The sequence below is a fragment of the Gekko japonicus genome, unplaced genomic scaffold (assembly GCF_001447785.1).
Source record: "Gekko japonicus isolate JY-2015 unplaced genomic scaffold, Gekko_japonicus_V1.1 scaffold692, whole genome shotgun sequence".
NCBI classification, from domain to species: Eukaryota; Metazoa; Chordata; class Lepidosauria; order Squamata; family Gekkonidae; genus Gekko; species Gekko japonicus.
In genome coordinates this window covers 708,310-727,205 of record NW_015169194.1, presented here as the reverse complement: position 1 = coordinate 727,205, position 18,896 = coordinate 708,310, and the positions used below count along the sequence as shown (strand labels likewise).

Genomic DNA, 18,896 nt, shown 5'->3' with positions numbered 1-18,896 from the left:
AAATAAATACTTGCCTTAGCCTTCTTTTTGACTGGCGTGGAAGCAGACGATTGTGCCTTCGGTGTCAGGCTGTCGACATCGGAGGCACGCCTCGATGCCGGAGCTGTCAATGTAGGAGGTCTCTCCTCCATCGCTGAGGCAGGAGTAAGGGCCGATTCAAACAGCACCACTTTATGGCGCGCAGCACGGTTTTTTCACATTTGATTGGAGAAACGAGCACAGTGACGACAGGACTCTGGCTGGTGAGACTTTCTGAGGCAAAAAATGCAGAGGGTATGACGGTCGGGAGGAGCAAGTTTGCTGCCGCAACCCCTGCACCTGTTGAAAAAGCCCCACTTCTTCTCCATAAAAGAAGCGAAGAAGAGGGAGCGTTGGGGGGGGTAGCCCGAAGGTCTGAGGTAATCGGTAGACTCCCCCTCATGAAAAAATTTAAAAATTTTAAAGCTTTTTTGAAGAACAAAACTAAAAAAGAAAAATAGAGTAAGGAAATAATTCCGAAGAGCTAAGGTGAAGAGCCACAAGCGAACTGATCTGACCGACGAAAAAGAGGTCTACTCAACGCGGCGGTAAGAAAGGAACTTGCAGGATGTCTGCGCCCACCCCTCTGGGCATGCACGGTGGGGTTCCTGCGCATGCCCGAGGGACTGGGCGCAAAAATCCATTAAAAGTGCTTGCTACAGCACCGATCGATCCAGCACGTGTGCACTGAATCCCATGGGTGTTAAGCACAGAGACCACGTCGAAGATCTGCATATTCTGGAAATAACGTTCTGCTTTGAAAACGTTTCCCACCAGAAGGTCACCAACCTGGAAGGACTTAGCAGTGACTTGCTGTATTTTAGACCCTTGTTCTAATTGCCTTATTCTTTGCAAATCTGTACCTTGAGCAAACAAAATAGGCAAGTTGAAAAGAAAAGAGAAGGGTGTCTGTGCTGTGCCATCTGACATCTAATCTTCTATTATTTAGGGACTTTCCTTTGTAGAAGCTGTGCTGTTTTCCCCTCAGCAGACTTTGTTCCTCTACACGACTAATAATTCTATCTTTGATTACAGTTTCTACTAATTTACATGGGACAGATATTACACTAACCAACCTGTAATTTCATGGTTCCCCTCTGGACCCCTTTTGAAAATCTGTATAACATTTGCTACTCTCCAGTCTTCTGGCACAGTGATTGAATTTAGTGATAGGTTACATATGTGGGATAGCAGATCGTCAATCTCACATCTGAGGTCTCAAGAGAACTCTTGGGTGTATGCCATCAGGTCCTGGAGACTTACTGGTTTTTAATTTCCCCAACAGGTTTAGAACTTCATCTCTCATCATCTCAATTTTACTCAGTTCTTCAGACTCCCTTTCTAAAAATAGTAGTGGTAGCATGGGTACAAGCTTCACACTTTCCACAGTGAACACAGATGTAAAATATTTGAAGAAGTTAAAGAAGCTATATCTGAAAATTGGTGTCATCTTAAAAGAAATCATTGAATAAATGAGGTTATCTTTACTTGTTCCTGCACCTAGACAAGACAAGCCTGGATTACCACACCAGCCTTGAGCCAATAAATGGCACCATCACAGCTGGTGGGATTTTCCTCACCATCCCTTCTCCCCATAACAACTATTCCAAATGCCATCAAGTTGCAGCCAACTTATGGTGACCCCAGCAAGGGGCCAAGGTAAGTAGAGCTGGGTTGCCATTGCCTTCCTCTGTAGTCTTCCTTGACAGTCTCTCTTCCAAGTACCGACCCTGCTTAGCTTCCAAGATCTAACAAGATCAAGCTACACCATGCCACCTTCCCTCCCTCAAGCCTTTATACAACTAGTAGTTTATCTCTAATCTCTATGTTACTCAGTCATCCTTTCACAGCTCTAATCTCTATGTTACTCAGTCATCCAGTAGCCATAACTGTATTTTGTAATGCAACCCCTCACAAATGGTCAAGCTATATAAAACAAAATCAGTGCCACTTCATGGAAAGGACTTCTCACTTCTGCAGCACAAACATTCAGAGAATCATATAAGAAGGTACTAAGAACCAAACATGTTTCTCAAAAGATACACTAAAAGGCAGATTGGCAACGGTCCTTTGCCCTTACTGAATTTTATTATGCTTTCTTTTAAAAATCTGCTAGCTCTAAGAGGACATGATAAAATTGATTTACAGTGTATCATCCATGTCCCAAGTGGAATGGAAACAGTACAGTATACACCCTTAAAATGAAAGGCTCCCCTGCAGTGTGCTCTATCCATGGAAGTGTACTGTAGTATTATATGTCAAGGCCACTTTGCTTGCTCCAAGAAGGAATGAAGAAGGGATTTCTGTCAAACTAACTTTGAGATGGGATAACCCATCATGTGTGCAATCTGGGAAAGAGGCTATAGTTCCTGATATGTGGAAAGAAAGCCCTCAATGAACTCATTTATGATTCTCCATTGAAAATTCACAGCAAGTTCTGTCATACTATGTTTATACAAATCCTAGTATGGGGGAGGTTGCAATTTCACAATAAGTTATTACAATTTTTAATCAATACATCTAACTTGCAACATGGCCAGGTATGCAGATACTTAAATTCAGAGACTGGAGCCATGAGCAGACAAGGCAGATCTTTCTACAAACATGACAAATGCCCAAGGTTTGCAGAAAAGTCTGAAATCTTAAAAAATTATATTGGGGAATTAACCCCCCAACGCCAAATAATAAAAGCAGTGTCTGTAACTTTAAGAAACAAATATTCTCAGTGGCCATAGCTAGGCAACCACAACAGTATTACCAGCCTTCAAGCCTTGGTTTCTGTCAGCAAAAGTTAAGAGAAGGGAGCAGGGCCCTTTCCAGGTCTCTTTTGGCCTTTGAAGGTGGATTCATTGGGACCAGGCCTGACTGCAACCATCAGGCATGATTCACCAAGGACCAGCTGCTTGCTATTGTTCAACAACAGTCACCCCCCCAGAAGCCAGTTTGGTATAGTGGTTACAGTTTCAGACTAGTATCTGGGAGACCCAGGTTCGAATCCTCACTTGTGCCATAGAAGTTTGCTGGGTGACTTTGGGCCAGTTACACAGGATTGTTGTGAGAATGAAATGGCAGAGGAGAGAAGAATGATGTAAGTTGCTCTGCTCCCAAATTAGGGAGAAATGAGGAGTATAAATGTAATAAATAAATAAATAAATTAAGCTAAAGACTGGGGGGCAGATAAAAGGTAGGTTGGTTGGTGGGCGGGAAAGAGAGAAGGAAACCATGAAAGCTGAGTATATGGGAGCTGCCAGAAGAAGTGAAAGAGGAATAGTGTGGGGATGCATGTTCCCCACCATGCAACTTGGCCCAGCCCACAAGCCGGCACACGGGCCAGACTTTTCCCAAGGAAATGTTGCCAGAGGAGGAAAGAACGGAAAGCTGAAGACAAGGGAGCAGGGTGGGTTGGCTGGTGGGTAAGAAAGCGAGAAGGAAAAGGGAAGATTATATGGGGGCTTCCAGAAAGCGAAAGAAGAAATAGAGAGGGAGACAAAAAAAGTCCCTTTCAAGTACTTGAGGACCCCCTGCTTTTTTATAGTTAACATTAGAATGTATTGGAGAACATAAAACAGTCACAAATGAAAATGTGTAAAGTCAATTACAAATTCAACAAACTTATTCACCTCATTGCCCCTCACAGTTGTGGTGACATAATCAAAGTTACAGACCACAAAGGCAGTGATGTAGGTTGACATTTGCGGTGTTGTTTTAAATGTTGTAACAGTCCAATTAATCGATGTCGTCCAGTTACTTAATGTACTCAGTTTGCTCTCATTCACATTGTTATATTCAGAAACATCTATAAAATACAAGTAGGTACTAATATTAAATATAAAAATTATTTTGCTCTATCAAGATGGAAGTATTAGTTAACCACATTTATGTACGTTTATTCAGCAAGTGAATCTGAATGAGTTGCCTTAGTCTGGGCTTCTCTATTTAAAAAAACCCAAAATTCATACTGTGCTGCAAACTGTCTATGATTTAAGAAGCATTGTTTATTTTAGCCTGACATATTTCAATATCAATTATCCACGTAAATAATATGAATCATTTTATTTTTAAAGTAGACCCTACTGCAGTACTGTCAGCTTGATAACTAAATCCCACAACTCCTCCCCTTCTCCACAACTCTTAATTATAGCAGTATTTATTTATTCCCACATGGTTTCGTCTTCTCCTGAATGTGCATTCAGGAGAAGACGAAACCATGTGGGAATAAATAAATATTCACAAAAGGACAACCCTTCCTGCAGAAGCTTCTATTCTTCCTGAAGGAGCTTCTATTACCCAGGCATTCCTAAAATCCCAGGTGAAGCCCAAAATCCAATTAGGAGCTAGAACTGGTAGGTGGTATATGGGGACCCAGTGCTTTGGAGGTAGGTGGTGTATGGGGACCCAGTAAGGAAGTCAAACAGGTTCTGTTTCCAACTCAGAGGGATAGTGAAGAAAAATAAGATGAGGAATGAAAAACACTTTGCAATGTTATCAGAGGAAGATGAAAGGACGAACAATGAAGCTGAACAAAGCTTTCCCATTCATAGATGCCAGCCATAGATCTTCAGCCCCACCCCCACCCCCCGGTGATCAGGTGCTTGGGACTCTTCCCGCCCTTGCAATACCAATTACGCTAGCAACAAAATTCCTAAGTATATTACTATTGTTATTGCTAGAACTAGCTCTAATATTACCATCAGTAGCTGTTTGAAGCTTTGTTTACTTACTTACCTATAACAGGCATATTAGAAAGTGCTACATAACTTGGATGATGCACAATACTGATGTTAAAAGTAGCCTTCATGGCAGGTTCATCAAAGCATGGATAAACACTCCTTGCATCTGCTGGCTCGAGCAGTGAAGCAACCAACCACCTAAATTGAGAATATAAATTCAGTCTGGCTGATTGAACTGGGAGCCATATGTGTATGGAAGCAGGCTTCCATGTGCTTATGCATACCCCTAAGGTGGTTCTGGATCCAGCATAACCCAGTAGCTGGAGATGTGAACAGGGAAACCTGCAATATAAAATACAGTCTTACCAATCAGATGCGTGGGTGGGGAAGGAAATGATTAAGCACTGCCAGAAACAGAGTATTCTGGAGTATACTGATTAAGCACACTTTTCAACTGGCCCAGCTGTATCGCTCTGTCTGCTTTTAGCCACTTTATTCCCCAGATAGCAGTCCAAGGACTATCAATGTATTCTGCCACTCAAGCAAGTGGTCAGGCTTGTATCTGACACCACCTAACAGAAATTACAGAACACACACTCAGGAACGGCATTGGGCAAAATACAAATATTAACACATTACTTACATAACAATGAGTCTAGTCCAATCTTACATATACTATTCCAGTTTTCTATGCTGAGCCCTGAATCACAGCAAGTGAAAGTATTGTACATGATGTACACATCTCTCTTTTTACTGGGAATGAAACAAGTTTAAGTTGCCATTCTATGTTTACTTACTTCATTGTGCCTCTGAACTCAATGGAATTTACTTCTGAGTAAGGCAGCCATTTGATTAAAAAAAATAACCGTATGATTTTTAATCAGTTAATCAAATAATTAATTAAAATGACAAAGATGCATTTAAATAAACCATTCTGATGAAAAAGCATTGTCTTCAGTTTTAGATTATGTGCTTATGTGTCACAACAGGTACCACATCAGAAGAGGCATTTCCTTCTGTGTGTGTGAGAAAAGAAGAAATACATCTTCTGAAAAGGCAACTCACACCAAGGGATTTGTAGGTACATTAAAAATAGTTGTTAAAAAACCCGCTATCTTATTAATTGGATGGAGAACGTGTAATTGATACGGTTCTAGTTTAGAACGTGGTGCTCATGGGCACCAGGGTGTTGCCAACACCTTTCCTGCTGCCCACCAAGAGTTTTTGAAAGTGGGTGGGGGCTCTTACCCAGCAAGGATTCTGATTGGCCACTGGAGATCCAATTGGTTGCACATATTTTTAAAAATTATTTTTTATTACTTTCTCAAGGGAAAAAAATGGGATACAGAAGGGGAGGGGGGAAATATAGATTCCACAAGTTTGTTAAATATTATGAATTGAATTGTTACATCCAACAAGTAAAATCAAATATATTACCAAATGTATTACATAATTCAAATATAGAAACAATTAATAAAGCAAAAACTTTACAGAATTTTGGGTTAGATTCTCCCTTTAAGGAATAAACAAAAACTCTCCTAAAAATAGGAATAATATATTAATGATAAAAGAAAATATATCTTTAACAGTTGGACAAATTTCTATACTAAAAACCTAAATATTGTCTTAATTGTTTTGTCTGAATTTTATTCTTACTGACTATTTACATATTAATGGAATACAAAATAAAATATTGAAATTTTAATCAATATCTTCATAATCTTTAATGTGATATTCAAATAATTCCAGAACTAAAAAGAAAAAAGTTAATTAATCCCATAACATGAGTAATAAGCTTGACATTTCTGCCGAAATTCATTCAATCGTCTTTTGCTTATATAATTGGTTAACTTTGCCAATGTTTTATACTCAGCCAGTTTTTTTAATATAAATTTTTATTGAAATATAGCATATAAAAAGAGCACCACCACCACAATAAACACCCTAACACCATCACCCCCCCTAAATTAAAAATGATCCTATATCATTCTGTTCAAATTGTCTTATATCAATCTGTCAGATATTCACATATACGTATACGCCCGTATGGTATATCTACATACTCACAGTACATTGCTATTTGTTTCCTTACATAATTGTTAAACATTCTTATCGATCCAGTCATATACATTAGACCACATGTTTGAAAACGTTGCATTTGTACTCCCATGGAGTTTCTGTGTAAGATTATCCATTTCTATTACCTCAATTACTTTGTTAATAAAGTCCAGCCTATCCGGGATTTCACTTCTTTTCCAGTAGCTAGCTAGAACTATTCTGGCTGCCGTTAAGAGATTTATCATAATATGTTTATCTTTCTTTTTCCAGCTTTCAGGTAGAATATTTAATAAAAATATTTCGGGGTCTAGTGGTATTTGCATTTTTGTTGCCTGTGTGATCACCTGATGTACCTCTTTCCAATAACTCTTTACCTTTTCACACGTCCACCAGGCGTGATAGAACGTACCAACTTGGGTTTCACACTTCCAGCACATATTGTTACATCTAGGATAAAACCTGGCCAGCCTTGCTGGGGCTAAATACCACCGATAACATATTTTAAACACGTTTTCCTTTAGTGAAACTGCTTTTAGTTGCCTCACATTTGTCCATATCCCTTCCCATTTTGGGGGGTCAATAGTTTTCCCGATGTTTGCGCTCCATTTTGTCAAAGGTGTTTTCTTATTTTTATCTTGAGATCTGTTTTCTAATAGGAAGGAATATATTTTACCTATCATTTTTGTTTCTGGACCCAGTAATATTTTATCTAAATCTGTAAGTTTTTTGCTGATACCCAGTTGCATATCCTTATTATATTTAGATATTAATTGGGTTCTTTCCCACCAAGTTATTTTAATCTGGTTGGCTTGTAGGATCTCTTGTGATTTTAATTTGTTCTCATTGTTTAAGAACACATCGTAACTCAAAGCACGGGTGTCTGTCATCAGAGTTGGTAGGGAGATCGTCTCCAGAGGTGCAACCCATCTTGGTATTTTATCATAATAGGCCGTTCTTATTTCTTTCCATATTTTTATCAGACTGGCTCTTATTCGGTGTTGTCGAAAGTATGAATGCGATTTCATTTTTTCCTCGGTTAAGAAATAATGCCACCCAGCCATTAAATCATGGCCTTCTAGATATAATATCCTTTGATTTCTAAGCAGCAACCATTCACGGAGCCATGTCATTGCCGCAGCCTGATAATAAAAACGCCATATAGGTACTGCTAATCCCCCCCTTTTTGACTTTCTCCTGCAAATAGTATGCTTTTATTCTGGGTTTCTTACACCCCCCAGATAAAATTTAAGGTTAGCTTATCTGAATTTTTGATAAATGCGTTATTGTTAAGTACCGGAATGTTTTGAAAAAGAAATAGTACTCTAGGTAGTATAAGTTAATTAATCCCATAACATGAGTAATAAGCTTGACATTTCTGCCGAAATTCATTCAATCGTCTTTTGCTTATATAATTGGTTAACTTTGCCAATGTTTTATACTCAGCCAGTTTTTCTTCCCAGATCTCTATCGTAGGGCAGTCTTCTGGCTTCCATTTCATTACAAATATTATTCTGGCAGCTGTCAACATATATCAAAGTAGGTCTTGTGAGGTTCTGTCTATTTTACCTGGAAGGATTCCCAGTAACATAGTCTCTGGTTTCATCGGGAATTTAGTTTTTAAAATATCTTGAATTTTTCCAATATCTTTTTGTCTTGATGCAGGTCCACCACATATGATAAAAGGTGCCATCTTCTTTTTTACATTTCCAGCAAGCCCCTTTGTAATTCTTGTCCATCATAGCAATGTCTTTTGAGTGACGTACGGTTGCACATATTAAAATAATGTTGTTTCAGCAGCGGCTGCTCTCTCTTTCCCAGTATATTTTAAATAATTATTTCTCTTTTTCCCTGCACTTAGGCCTCTTCTGTGTGAGTGGTTCTGCCTCCTGTGCAGCCATTTTGTAGTGGCTCCACCTCTGAAAGAAGCCTTTTTGCGGTTGCACCCTCCACACTGCATCCAATTAAACTCTCTTCACAAAAAGACAGCTGAGCAACAGAGATTAAGCCCCTGTTTTCTGCTCTTCATGAAAAACAGCTTAGTGGCAGGGAGTTCCCCGCTCCTCAGTTGCTTGGTTTAAATGGCTCACCGCAAAAAGCCACAGGGAGCAGAAAGCAGGGATTTAAATGGCTCCAAGCCTGAGGCTAGCTGCCTAAGAAAGTCCCTTTTAAACAGCTGATTCATGCAGAGCAGTTTAAAGGGCTTTCTTGGGCAGCCAGAACTGTCCAAGAAAGCCCCTTTAAACAGTTGAGCCACACAGAGCAAACTGCTCCCATGGCTCAGCTGTTTAAAGGAGCTTTCTTGTGCAGCCAGCTTTTGGTGGGGAGCAGAAAGCAGTGGTTTAAATGGTTGGGAGCAGAACCAACATACCCCCTTTAGACAGCTGAGTTACATAGAGCAAACTGCTCCCATGCTCAGCTATTTAAGGGGGCTTTCTTGGGCACCCAGTCCCTGGAGCTTTAAACAGTCCCTAGAGCTTTAAGCCCCTTTAAACAGCAGTTTGTTCAACACAGCTCAACTGTTTAGGGGCTTTATTGGGTTCAGCTCCCAGACATTTAAACCAATGCTTTCTGCTCTCCACAGCTGTTCATAGCTCAAAGCTATTTAACCCCCTTCTTTCTGCTCCCCATCAAAAGTAGTGGGGAACAGAAAACGGGTCACAATACCGAGCCTATACAAACCAGTTTGGTTCATGAACCAGCCTCCCAGTTCATATAGGTTCATGATTCAGCCAAAACCATGAACCGAACTGCAAAAATGTGGTTTGAGCCCATCCCTAGTCAGAATTCTAAAGGTGCCCACAAGCCCAAAAAGGTTAGGGACCCCTGTTCTAGCTGACTGAGTCAATTACCTAAGCTCTCAGCCCTGCTTCTAAGTAAACAAGCATCTTAATAGGCTTTGCATTACTTCTAAAAGCATATAAAAAGCACAGATAGTTCAAATCATTTAACTGAGACTATATTATTTATTGTTGTTCAGTCGCACAGTCGAGTCCGACTCTTCGCGACCCCATGGACCAGGTCACGCCAGGCCCTCCTGTCTTCCGCCGTCCTCTGAAGTTCGCTCAATTTCATGTTTGTTGCATCGATGACACTGTCTAACCATCTCATCCTTTGCCGTCCCCGTCTTCTTTGACCTTCAATCTTTCCCAGCATCAGGGTCTCCTCCAGTGAGTGCTCCCTTCTCATTTGGTGGCCAAAGTATTTGAGCTTCAGTTTCATTATCTGGCCTTCCAGGGAACAGTCAGGGTTGATTTCTTTGAGGATTGACTGATTTGTTCTTCTTGCAGTCCAAGGGACTCTCAAGAGTCTCCTCCAGCACCATAGTTCAAAAGAATCTATTCTTCGGCGCTCGGCCTTCCTTATAGTCCAACTCTCGCAGCCATACATGACTACTGGGAATACCATTGCTTTGACCATGCGGACTTTTGTTGGCAGGGTGATGTCTCTACTTTTTATCATGCTGTTTAGGTTCGCCATCGCTTTCCTCCCAAGGAGCAGGCGTCTTTTAATTTCATGGCTGCAGTCACAGTCTGCGGTGATCTGGGATCCCAGGAACGTGAAGTCTGTCACTACTTCCACGACTTCCCCTTCTATTTGCCAAGGAGTGATGGGGCCGGATGCCATGATCTTAGTTTTTTTGATGTTGAGCTTCAAGCCCACTTTTGCGCTCTCCTCTTTTACTCTGAGCAAGAGGCTCTTTAGATCCTTTTCACTTTCAGCCATTAGAGTGGTATCATCTGCATATCTGAGGTTGTTGATCTTTTCCCCAGCAATCTTAATTCCCGCTTGTGATTCATCCAGGCCAGCATTTCGCATGATGTACTCTGCATATATATTAAATAAGCAAGGCGACAATATACATCCTTGTCGTACTCCTTTTCCTATGCTGAACCAATCAGTTGTTCCATATCCGGTTCTAACTGTCGCTTCTTGGCCCTTATACAGGTTTCTCAAGAGACATGTGAGGTGGTCTGGTACTCCCATCTCTTTAAGGACCTGCCATAGTTTGTTGTGATCCACACAGTCAAAAGCTTTAGCATAGTCAATGAAGCAGAAGTAGATGTTTTTCTGGTACTCTCTTGCTTTCTCCATAATCCAGCGAATGTTGGCAATATGATCTCTCGTTCCTCTACCTCTTCGAAACCCAGCTTGTACTTCTGGTAGTTCTCTATCCACGTACTGTTGAAGCCTAGCTTGTAGGATCTTGAGCATGACCTTGCTAGCGTGTGATATGAGTGCAATTGTGCGATAGTTTGAACATTCCTTGGCATTGCCCTTCTTTGGGTTTGGAATGTATACTGACCTTTTCCAATCCTGTGGCCACTGTTGCGTTTCCCAACTTTGCTGGCAAATTGAGTGCAGCAGTTTAACAGCATCATCTTTTAAGACATTGAATAGCTCAGCTGGAATACCATCACCTCCACTAGCTTTGTTGTTAGTAATGCTTTCTAAGGCCCATTTAACTTCACATTCCAGGATGTCTGGCTCGAGGTCAGTGATTATACCGTCGTGGTTGTCAAGGACATCGAGGTCTTTCTTGTATAGTTCTTCTGTGTATTCTTGCCATCTTTTCCTAATCTCTTCTGCTTCTGTTAGGTCCCTGCCATTTTTGTCCTTTATCATGGCCAGCTTTGCATGGAACGCTCCCTTGATTTCTCCAATTTTCCTGAAGAGATCTCTAGTCCTTCCCATTCTATTGTTTTCCTCTATTACTTTGCACTGTTCATTCAGGAAGGCCTCCTTATCTCTCCTTGCTGTTCTCTGGAAATCTGCGTTCAGTTGGGTAAATCTTTCCTTTTCGCCTTTGCCTTTCGCTTTCCTTCTTTCCTCTGCTATTTGTAAAGCCTCATCAGACAGCCACTTTGCTTTCTTGCCTTTCTTTTTTTGGGGGGGATGGTGGTGATTGCTGCTTCCTGTACAATGTCTTGAACTTCCATCCATAGTTCTTCAGGTACTCTGTCTATCAAATCAAATCATTTGTTCTAGTACTTGTCATTTGGTTCTTCATCAATCAGCTTTCACTAGCTTTATACTGCAGGTCAGGTAAGCACCTCACAAGTTCATCTTTCCCTCTGAGATAACAAGATGAACTTGTGAAGTGCTTACTTGACCTGCAGTATAAAGCCAGTAGTCATGTATGGCTGCAAGAGTTGGACTATAAGGAAGGCCAAGCGCCGAAGAATACATTCTTTTGAACTATGGTGCTGGAGAAGACTCTTGAGAGTCCCTTGGACTGCAAGAAGATCAAATCAGTCAATCCTAAAAGAAATCAACCCTGACTGTTCCCTGGAAGGCCAGATAATGAAACTGAAGCTCAAATACTTTGGCCACCAAATGAGAAGGGAGCACTCACTGGAGAAGACCCGGGAAAGAGTGAAGGTCAAAGAAGACGAGGAAGGCAAAGGATGAGATGGTTAGACAGTGTCATAGATGCAACGAACATGAAATTGAGCAAACTTCAGAGGACGGCGGAAGACAGGAGGGCCTGGCGTGACCTGGTCCATGGGGTCATGAAGAGTCGGACTTGACTGTGCGGCTGAACAACAAAAGAACAAATGACAAGAATGCCTATTGAGAACAGTGGGGTACCTGCCATAGGCCTAGAATGACAACCTCCAGAGTGGAGTGACAGGCCCTGGGCACAGAAAGACTGCTCTGAGTCTGGAATGACAGTCCCAAGGACTAGCATAAGTGTTCTGGGCATGTAATGACAACCCCTAAAGTGGAATGACTATCCATGGGAGAACAGGCACTCAAGCGTTATGATGGGCTCTGGAACTACATAAACTGATCTGGACCTGGAATGTCATCCCCGAGTAGAATAAGTGTTATGTGACTGGAATGACAGGCAGAAAAGTGGAATGTGTGCCCCGAAACCAGATGACAGCTCCCAGAATGGAATGATGGTGCCTGGAATCAGATAAACTGCCCTGGGCCTCTTAATTCCAAGGACTGCCTGTCCACCATGCCATTCTGTGAGCTGTCATGCCAGTTCCTAAACAATTAATGCTACCTCCAGGAAACATCATTCCAGTCTGGAGGCTGTCATTCAAGATCCACAACAGATAGATTCAGGTGGGTAGCTGTGTTGGCCTTAAGCGGCAGAACAAAGTTTGAGTCCAGTGGCATCTTTAAAACCAGCAAAGTTTTATTCTGGGTATAAGCTTTCATGTCTATGCACACTTCTTCAGATACATTGAAACAGAATTCACCAACCATTACATATAGATAGTGGGTGAGGAGGATGTTGCCAGGAAGGGCCAATTAGAGCAAAGATTGGATTAAAGCAGACCTGTGAATAACAGCAAATATAGCTAAAATTGGATTAAGGCACTTGGTAAAACTGTGAATAGCAGCAGATTAGCATACAGCATAATAAAAGAGTTTACAAAAAGATGCAAGAAATGAATGACATTAGAATGCATGGTGAGATAAGAAATCGATATCACTGTTAAACTCTGAGGGTTCCATTGTCCTGAGTGTTGTAATAACTTGTAACTCAGCAAGCTCCCGTTCCACTCTGTTTCTGAAATTCTTTTGTAATAAAACAGCTTCTTTGAGGTCCCCCACTGAGTGTCCTGGGAAGCTGATGTCAGATTTGTATCCATTTATCCTTTGGCATAGGGTTTGACCTGTTTGCCCTATGTAGAAAAAGGAAGGGCACTGTTGGCATTTAATGGCATATACAGTGTTAGAAGATGAACAAGTGAATGAGCCTGAGATGGTGTTGTTAATGTTATTAGGTCCAGTGATTGCGTTGTCTGGGTGTATGTGGCAGCAAAGTTGGCATCTGGGTTTATTGCAAGGTCTGGCACCAGTGTCCATGTTCAAATTAGACACTGTATTACTGTGGGTGAGGTTTAAGATTGGAGGGCTGTCTGTGAGGAAGAAAAGATTTGCCCCCGGTACTCGTGAAAGAGAACTGTCATTATCTAGTAGAGGTTGTAAATCACTGATGATGTGTTGAACTGTTTTGAGTTGAGAGCTGTATGTGACACTAGTGGTGTTCTGTTATTGTCTCTTTTGGGCCTGCCTTGCAACAGGTTTTCTCTGAGTACCATTCTGATAACAAGAATCACAAAACTGAGAAACCTGTAGGAGAAAACTTCAACTTTCCAAGACACTTAATGAGGGACCTCATAGTAGCTGTTTCATTGCAAAAGAATTTCAGAAACAGACTAGAACAGGAGTTTGCTGAGTTACAAGTATTACAATGGATAGGACAATGGAACCCTCAGGACTAAAAAGAGATATTGGTTTCTTATCTCACTACATATGCTACTGTCATTCACTTCTCTCATCCGTTTGCAAACTTTTATTACGCTGTTCCTATTCAGTCTTACCAATTGCCTCAATCCAATCTTCACTCTAATTGGCCCTTCCTGGCAACATCCTTCTCACCCGCTACCTATGTTACGGTGGGTGAAGTCTATTTCAAAATTCCACAGCAGTATATCTGGGCCCAGGGACTATTATTCCACAATAGGGATTATATTCCAGGTCCAGGGTAATTTTCTATATGTAATTTCCACATTTTCATTGCAACTTTTGCATGATGTAATGTACAGAACACATGGCATTCGTGGATCCCATTATAGTCAATGGGCATTCCAGTATCTTACATTGTTTCTAATGGGCATTCGTTTTACTACACCACCTTAATTGTCAGCTCATCCTGTAGTCTGACAGAAGGTGGTCGCTCTGCCATGAACACAGAGAGAGGAATCCTAAGAAATTATTTGGACCATGTCCTCCTGACTATCCAGTGCCCACATGTGCGCTTGAAAACACCTTAGGTTGTTATGTAATTAAAAGTAATTCACAGTCATTCCTCCGAGATAATTTTTCAGAGCAATTTCTCAGAGACCCCCAGTAGAGCTGTCAGCGTATCTGCTTCTCCTCCCCAAGGCACTAAAAGGCCCGCAGCAAAGACCGAAGGGTGTGGGGTACTTCGGTTCTGCCTGTCAGGCAGCCGGAGGACCGCTCTCCCCGGAGCTTTTCTTCCCGGAGAAGGGGGACGCGCACGTCGGGGCAGGGAGCGGCGTCCTCCTGGCGCGCCCTTACCTTCGCTCGCCTTGGTCTTCGTAGGCGCTGCTGAAAAGCCCGCGGAAGCCGCCGTCGACGTTCAGGAGGCCGTCGAAGGCGAGGCGCAGCTCATAGAGGGCGCCAGGGCGCAGCTTCCCGCGCAACTCCAGCACCGCGAACTGGTGGCGCTCGGCCAGCCACAGCTCGGCCAGGGGGAGGCGGCTGGCGTTGGGGCCGCTGCGGGGCCCGTCCAGGGGCCCCCAGACGGCGGCGCCGCGGAAGGTCAGCTGGTGGCTGTGCAAGAGGACGGTGGCGGTCTCCTGGCGGCAGCGCACGGTGATGTTCACCCGGCCGGAGAAGGTGCGCGGCTCGGGCAGGCCCGGCGCCAGGTGGGGCCACAGCAGCAGCGAGTAGTGCACGGGCGCCAAAGCGGCGGGGTGGCGGCGGCGGCGTCAGTCTTCCGCAGCCTTTCGTCGGCCAGCTCCTGCAGGCTGCGTCGGTAGAGGACGGCCAGCACCAGCAGCGCCACGAGCAGGGCGGCCAGCAGCAGCCCCAGCAGCACGGCGGGCTTCCTGCCCACGTAGAACCCCGACGGCGACTTGGCGCCCATCTTGGCGCCCCCTCGCCCCGGGCTACTGTGGCCTCGCCTCGGGGCGGGCGGGGAATAAGAGTCGGTCTAGGGCGTGGGGGGGTGTGAGGGTAGGGCGGAGCCCCTCGTTTCCACAGGCGGAGGGAAGGGAGGCTGTTTCCTGGGGGGTTGAAGCCACCGAGGGAGCCCTGAGGGACATTGCGTGCAACGGCGCCGTGTCCTGCTGCTGAGGCCAGCCGCTTATGGATCGCTCCTGCCTGAGGGGCGTACCTGACGCTTCGGGCGCTTTCGACATCGCTTCTCCACACAGCCGAGCACTGTGGGCGGGCTAAAAGGCATCTTCATTTCCCCGGAGAGTGAGGGCTTGGGGCCGCTTTCCTCCACATCGTTCAACTCCCTAGTTGCATCTCAGCGCACAGCGCTAATGTTCAAAGGTCCCGTGCCATACATGTATGTAATGGGAAAACCTATCCGCTCCCACCTCCCATTCTTGGGATCAGATCTTCCTCAGATTGGACAGCTGACAGGATGGAAACATACTAAAACGACTCAGAACGCACTGGGCACAAATCGGTTCCCAGTTCCATATTTGCAGTTCCTAGTTCCTTATCCTTCAGTCCAATGTTTACCATACTTAAGCATATCTGCAGTGCACTCCAACAAGTTTTAGACCACCTTACCTTGTATATTACAGGAATCGGGAAACAGTTCTGCGAACCTGGTCACCTTATCATACAAGTGACAAGCCCCTAGGAATCCTGTTGGACAAGACCATAAATTGGCAAACAATTAAGAAACTGTTACACCCCAAAATAATCCTTGGACCTTCTATTCCACAGGAGACAGTGCCCAGACAATGTAGCAAAGCGTGGTACCTAGTCCCAGGCATAACTTTTGCTCAAAGTGCATCAAAGCAGAGTTCACTTAGGAATCTCATAGCTTTGCTTTGCTAAGTAGCTGAAGAATAAGAATTTGAGTACGCCACACCCCAAAATTAGTTTCGGATCCCAATTTATACTTGGCTGGAATCAGTAGGCGATGTCCTGCAAGATGCTATGTTTTAAGTATTGAAAGGCAGGAGACAATTATCAATACAAGGCTTTTATTCAGAACATTACTCAGCTCTAATCTGACTCTGCAAAGAGCAGCATCCAAACTTATACTGTTCCAAACTGAACTATATACGATGTAACTACTTTCATGAGGTCTGATTGGACCTAAGCTGAGCTTTCTGATAGGATACTCTGTATGGCTTTAGGACCACTAGGTCTTTATTACACAGCCAATCACAACAGAGGAATCTAGGATACCTTAGCACAAACCATAACTAAACAGCTTAGAAATAACTCAGAACATAACACTCCTCCCCACTTGGTTTAAATAAGATAGTCCCTAAGGTAGGTAGGAGCACCTCTCGTTTGGGCAGACCATTGCGGTAGCGGCATACATTCTGGAGAATGCCCGCCATGTTGGGTGCCCTGGAAATGGCCAGAGTCCATGATGTCCGGGGCCCATCAGCTCCGGCAAAGTCCTGAACAGGTTCCAAGTTTGTTTGGCAAGGGGCCGACTCGACCGGTGGACTGCACGCCACAGCGCCCCGAGCAGGAGACAGTTCCCCGCGAAGAGCAGGCACAGTAGGCGAGGGCAACTGAATGGGCACAGCTGTTCTGATGGGAAATGGTTCCCTATGTTGACCGTCAGTCTCCTGGACTGGAGGTGACAGCCGCAGGTCCTCAGAAGGATGTATCTCCCGAGCACCGACACTGCTCTCCAATGGGAGAACTCCCGGACAGGGAACAGGAACTAGGGTGCGTTGCAATATCTCATTCCCTAGCCGGCCAGCGATGTCTGAGTTGGGCCAGGTGGCAGCAGCGGACTTGCCCTGCCCTGCATTGTCCCGCACCTTGTACGAGGTCAGCCCCATAGAACGGAGAATGACAGCTGGGATCCAGTGCAGACCTTCCCCACAAGAGGGAACAAGAGGAAGCTGTACAAAAGAGATGGTGTCCACTTGTCCTGAGAAGGAACCAGGCTGCTGGCGCTTAAAATAAAAAATGTGGCAGAGCAGTTTTTAAACTGAATATTGGGGGAAAGCCAATAGGAGATGAAAAGACTCTGGTTCGGGATAGCTCATCTCGGAGAGATGAGGGGTTAGCTGTTGCTTTTCTACAGGGAGTTGCATTGGAATTGTCCACTGAGACTATTGCTAGTGATATGGACTGCCTGACAAGGTCTCGAGAGAGCAAAAGGAAGGTTGCAGGCTTAACATGTATGGGAAATTATAGGTGTTTCTATACAAATGCTAGAAGTGTCCGAGGTAAAATCGGGGAGTTGGAGTGCTTGGTGTTGGGGGGTGAAATAGACATTTTGGGTATTTCAGAAACTTGGTGGGATGAGGAAAATCAGTGGGATATGGTGATTCCCGGTTATATATTATATCGGAAGGATGGGGGGGGGGGTTGGAGGTGGGATGACTCTGTATGTCTGAGAGGGTATACAGCCCAGTAAGATTCAGAGGGTAAGAGAATTCGATTCATTTCTGGAAATGCTGTGGGTTGAAATAGTGGACCCAAAAGGAAACAACACTGGGAGTTTGTTATCGGCCACCAGATCAAAAGATAGAGGAGGATTATAAAATGATGAATGAATTAAAGATAGCGGCTAGACAAACAAACCGTGTCATAATAGGTGATTTTAACTACCCACACATTGATTGGGTCAATATGTGTTCTAGTCGGGAAAAAGAGATTGAGTTTCTAGACACTCTCAATGACTGTGCTATGGAGCAGATGGTCACAGAACCTACCAGGGGAGAGGCGATGCTGGATTTGGTTCTAAGTAACGCCCAAGACCTGGTGAGAGATGTAAAAGTGATTGCACCACTTGGGAACAGTGACCATAATGTTGTTGAGTTCAACATTTGTATAAATAGGGAATTGGCCAAAAAGACTGACACAACCACTTTTAACTTTAAAAGGGGTAACTTCTCTTATATGAAGGGTCATGTGAGGAAGAAACTGAAAGGAAAAGTAGAAAGGGTCAAAACCATTGGGAAAGCTTGGAAACTATTTAAAACTACAATCCTAGAAGCTCAGAAAAAATATATACCATGGGTTAGGAAAGGCACAAATAGGTACAGAAAAAAGCCTGCATGGTTAACAAACAAAGTAATGGAATCTGTAAAAGGTAAAAAGGATTCCTTTAAGCGGTGGAAAGCTAGTCTCAGTGAGGCTGATAAAAGGGAACACAGGCTGTGGCAAATAAATGCAAGTCTGTGATCAGGCAGGCAAAAAGGGAATATGAGGAGCATATAGCAAAACATGTAAAGACCAACAATAAAACTTTTTTCAAATACATTAGAAGCAGGAACCGAGCCAGGGAGGCAGTGGGGCCCTTGGATGACCAAGGGGTAAAAGGAGTAGTGAAGGATGATAGGGAAATGGCTGAGAAGCTGAATGCATTTTTTGCTTCTGTCTTCACTGTGGAAGATGAGAAGTGCTTGCCCACTTCAGAACCACTGATTTCTACAGGGGTGT

General features: G+C 43.6%; 1 protein-coding gene across 1 annotated transcript in view; it reads right to left on the bottom strand.

Annotated features, from left to right (window-relative positions):
• Positions 1-15,381, bottom strand: part of LVRN (laeverin) — a 62,198-nt gene extending 46,817 nt beyond the window's left edge. Inside the window, exons 1-4 of the mRNA XM_015416285.1 lie at positions 15,239-15,381; positions 14,811-15,197; positions 4,744-4,886; positions 3,639-3,814 (exon numbers count right to left, since the gene is read on the bottom strand). Coding sequence (XP_015271771.1) covers positions 3,639-3,814; positions 4,744-4,886; positions 14,811-15,197; positions 15,239-15,381 — 849 coding nt within the window. The remainder of the gene's footprint in view (positions 1-3,638; positions 3,815-4,743; positions 4,887-14,810; positions 15,198-15,238) is intronic.
• Between the last annotated feature and the right edge of the window lie 3,515 nt (positions 15,382-18,896).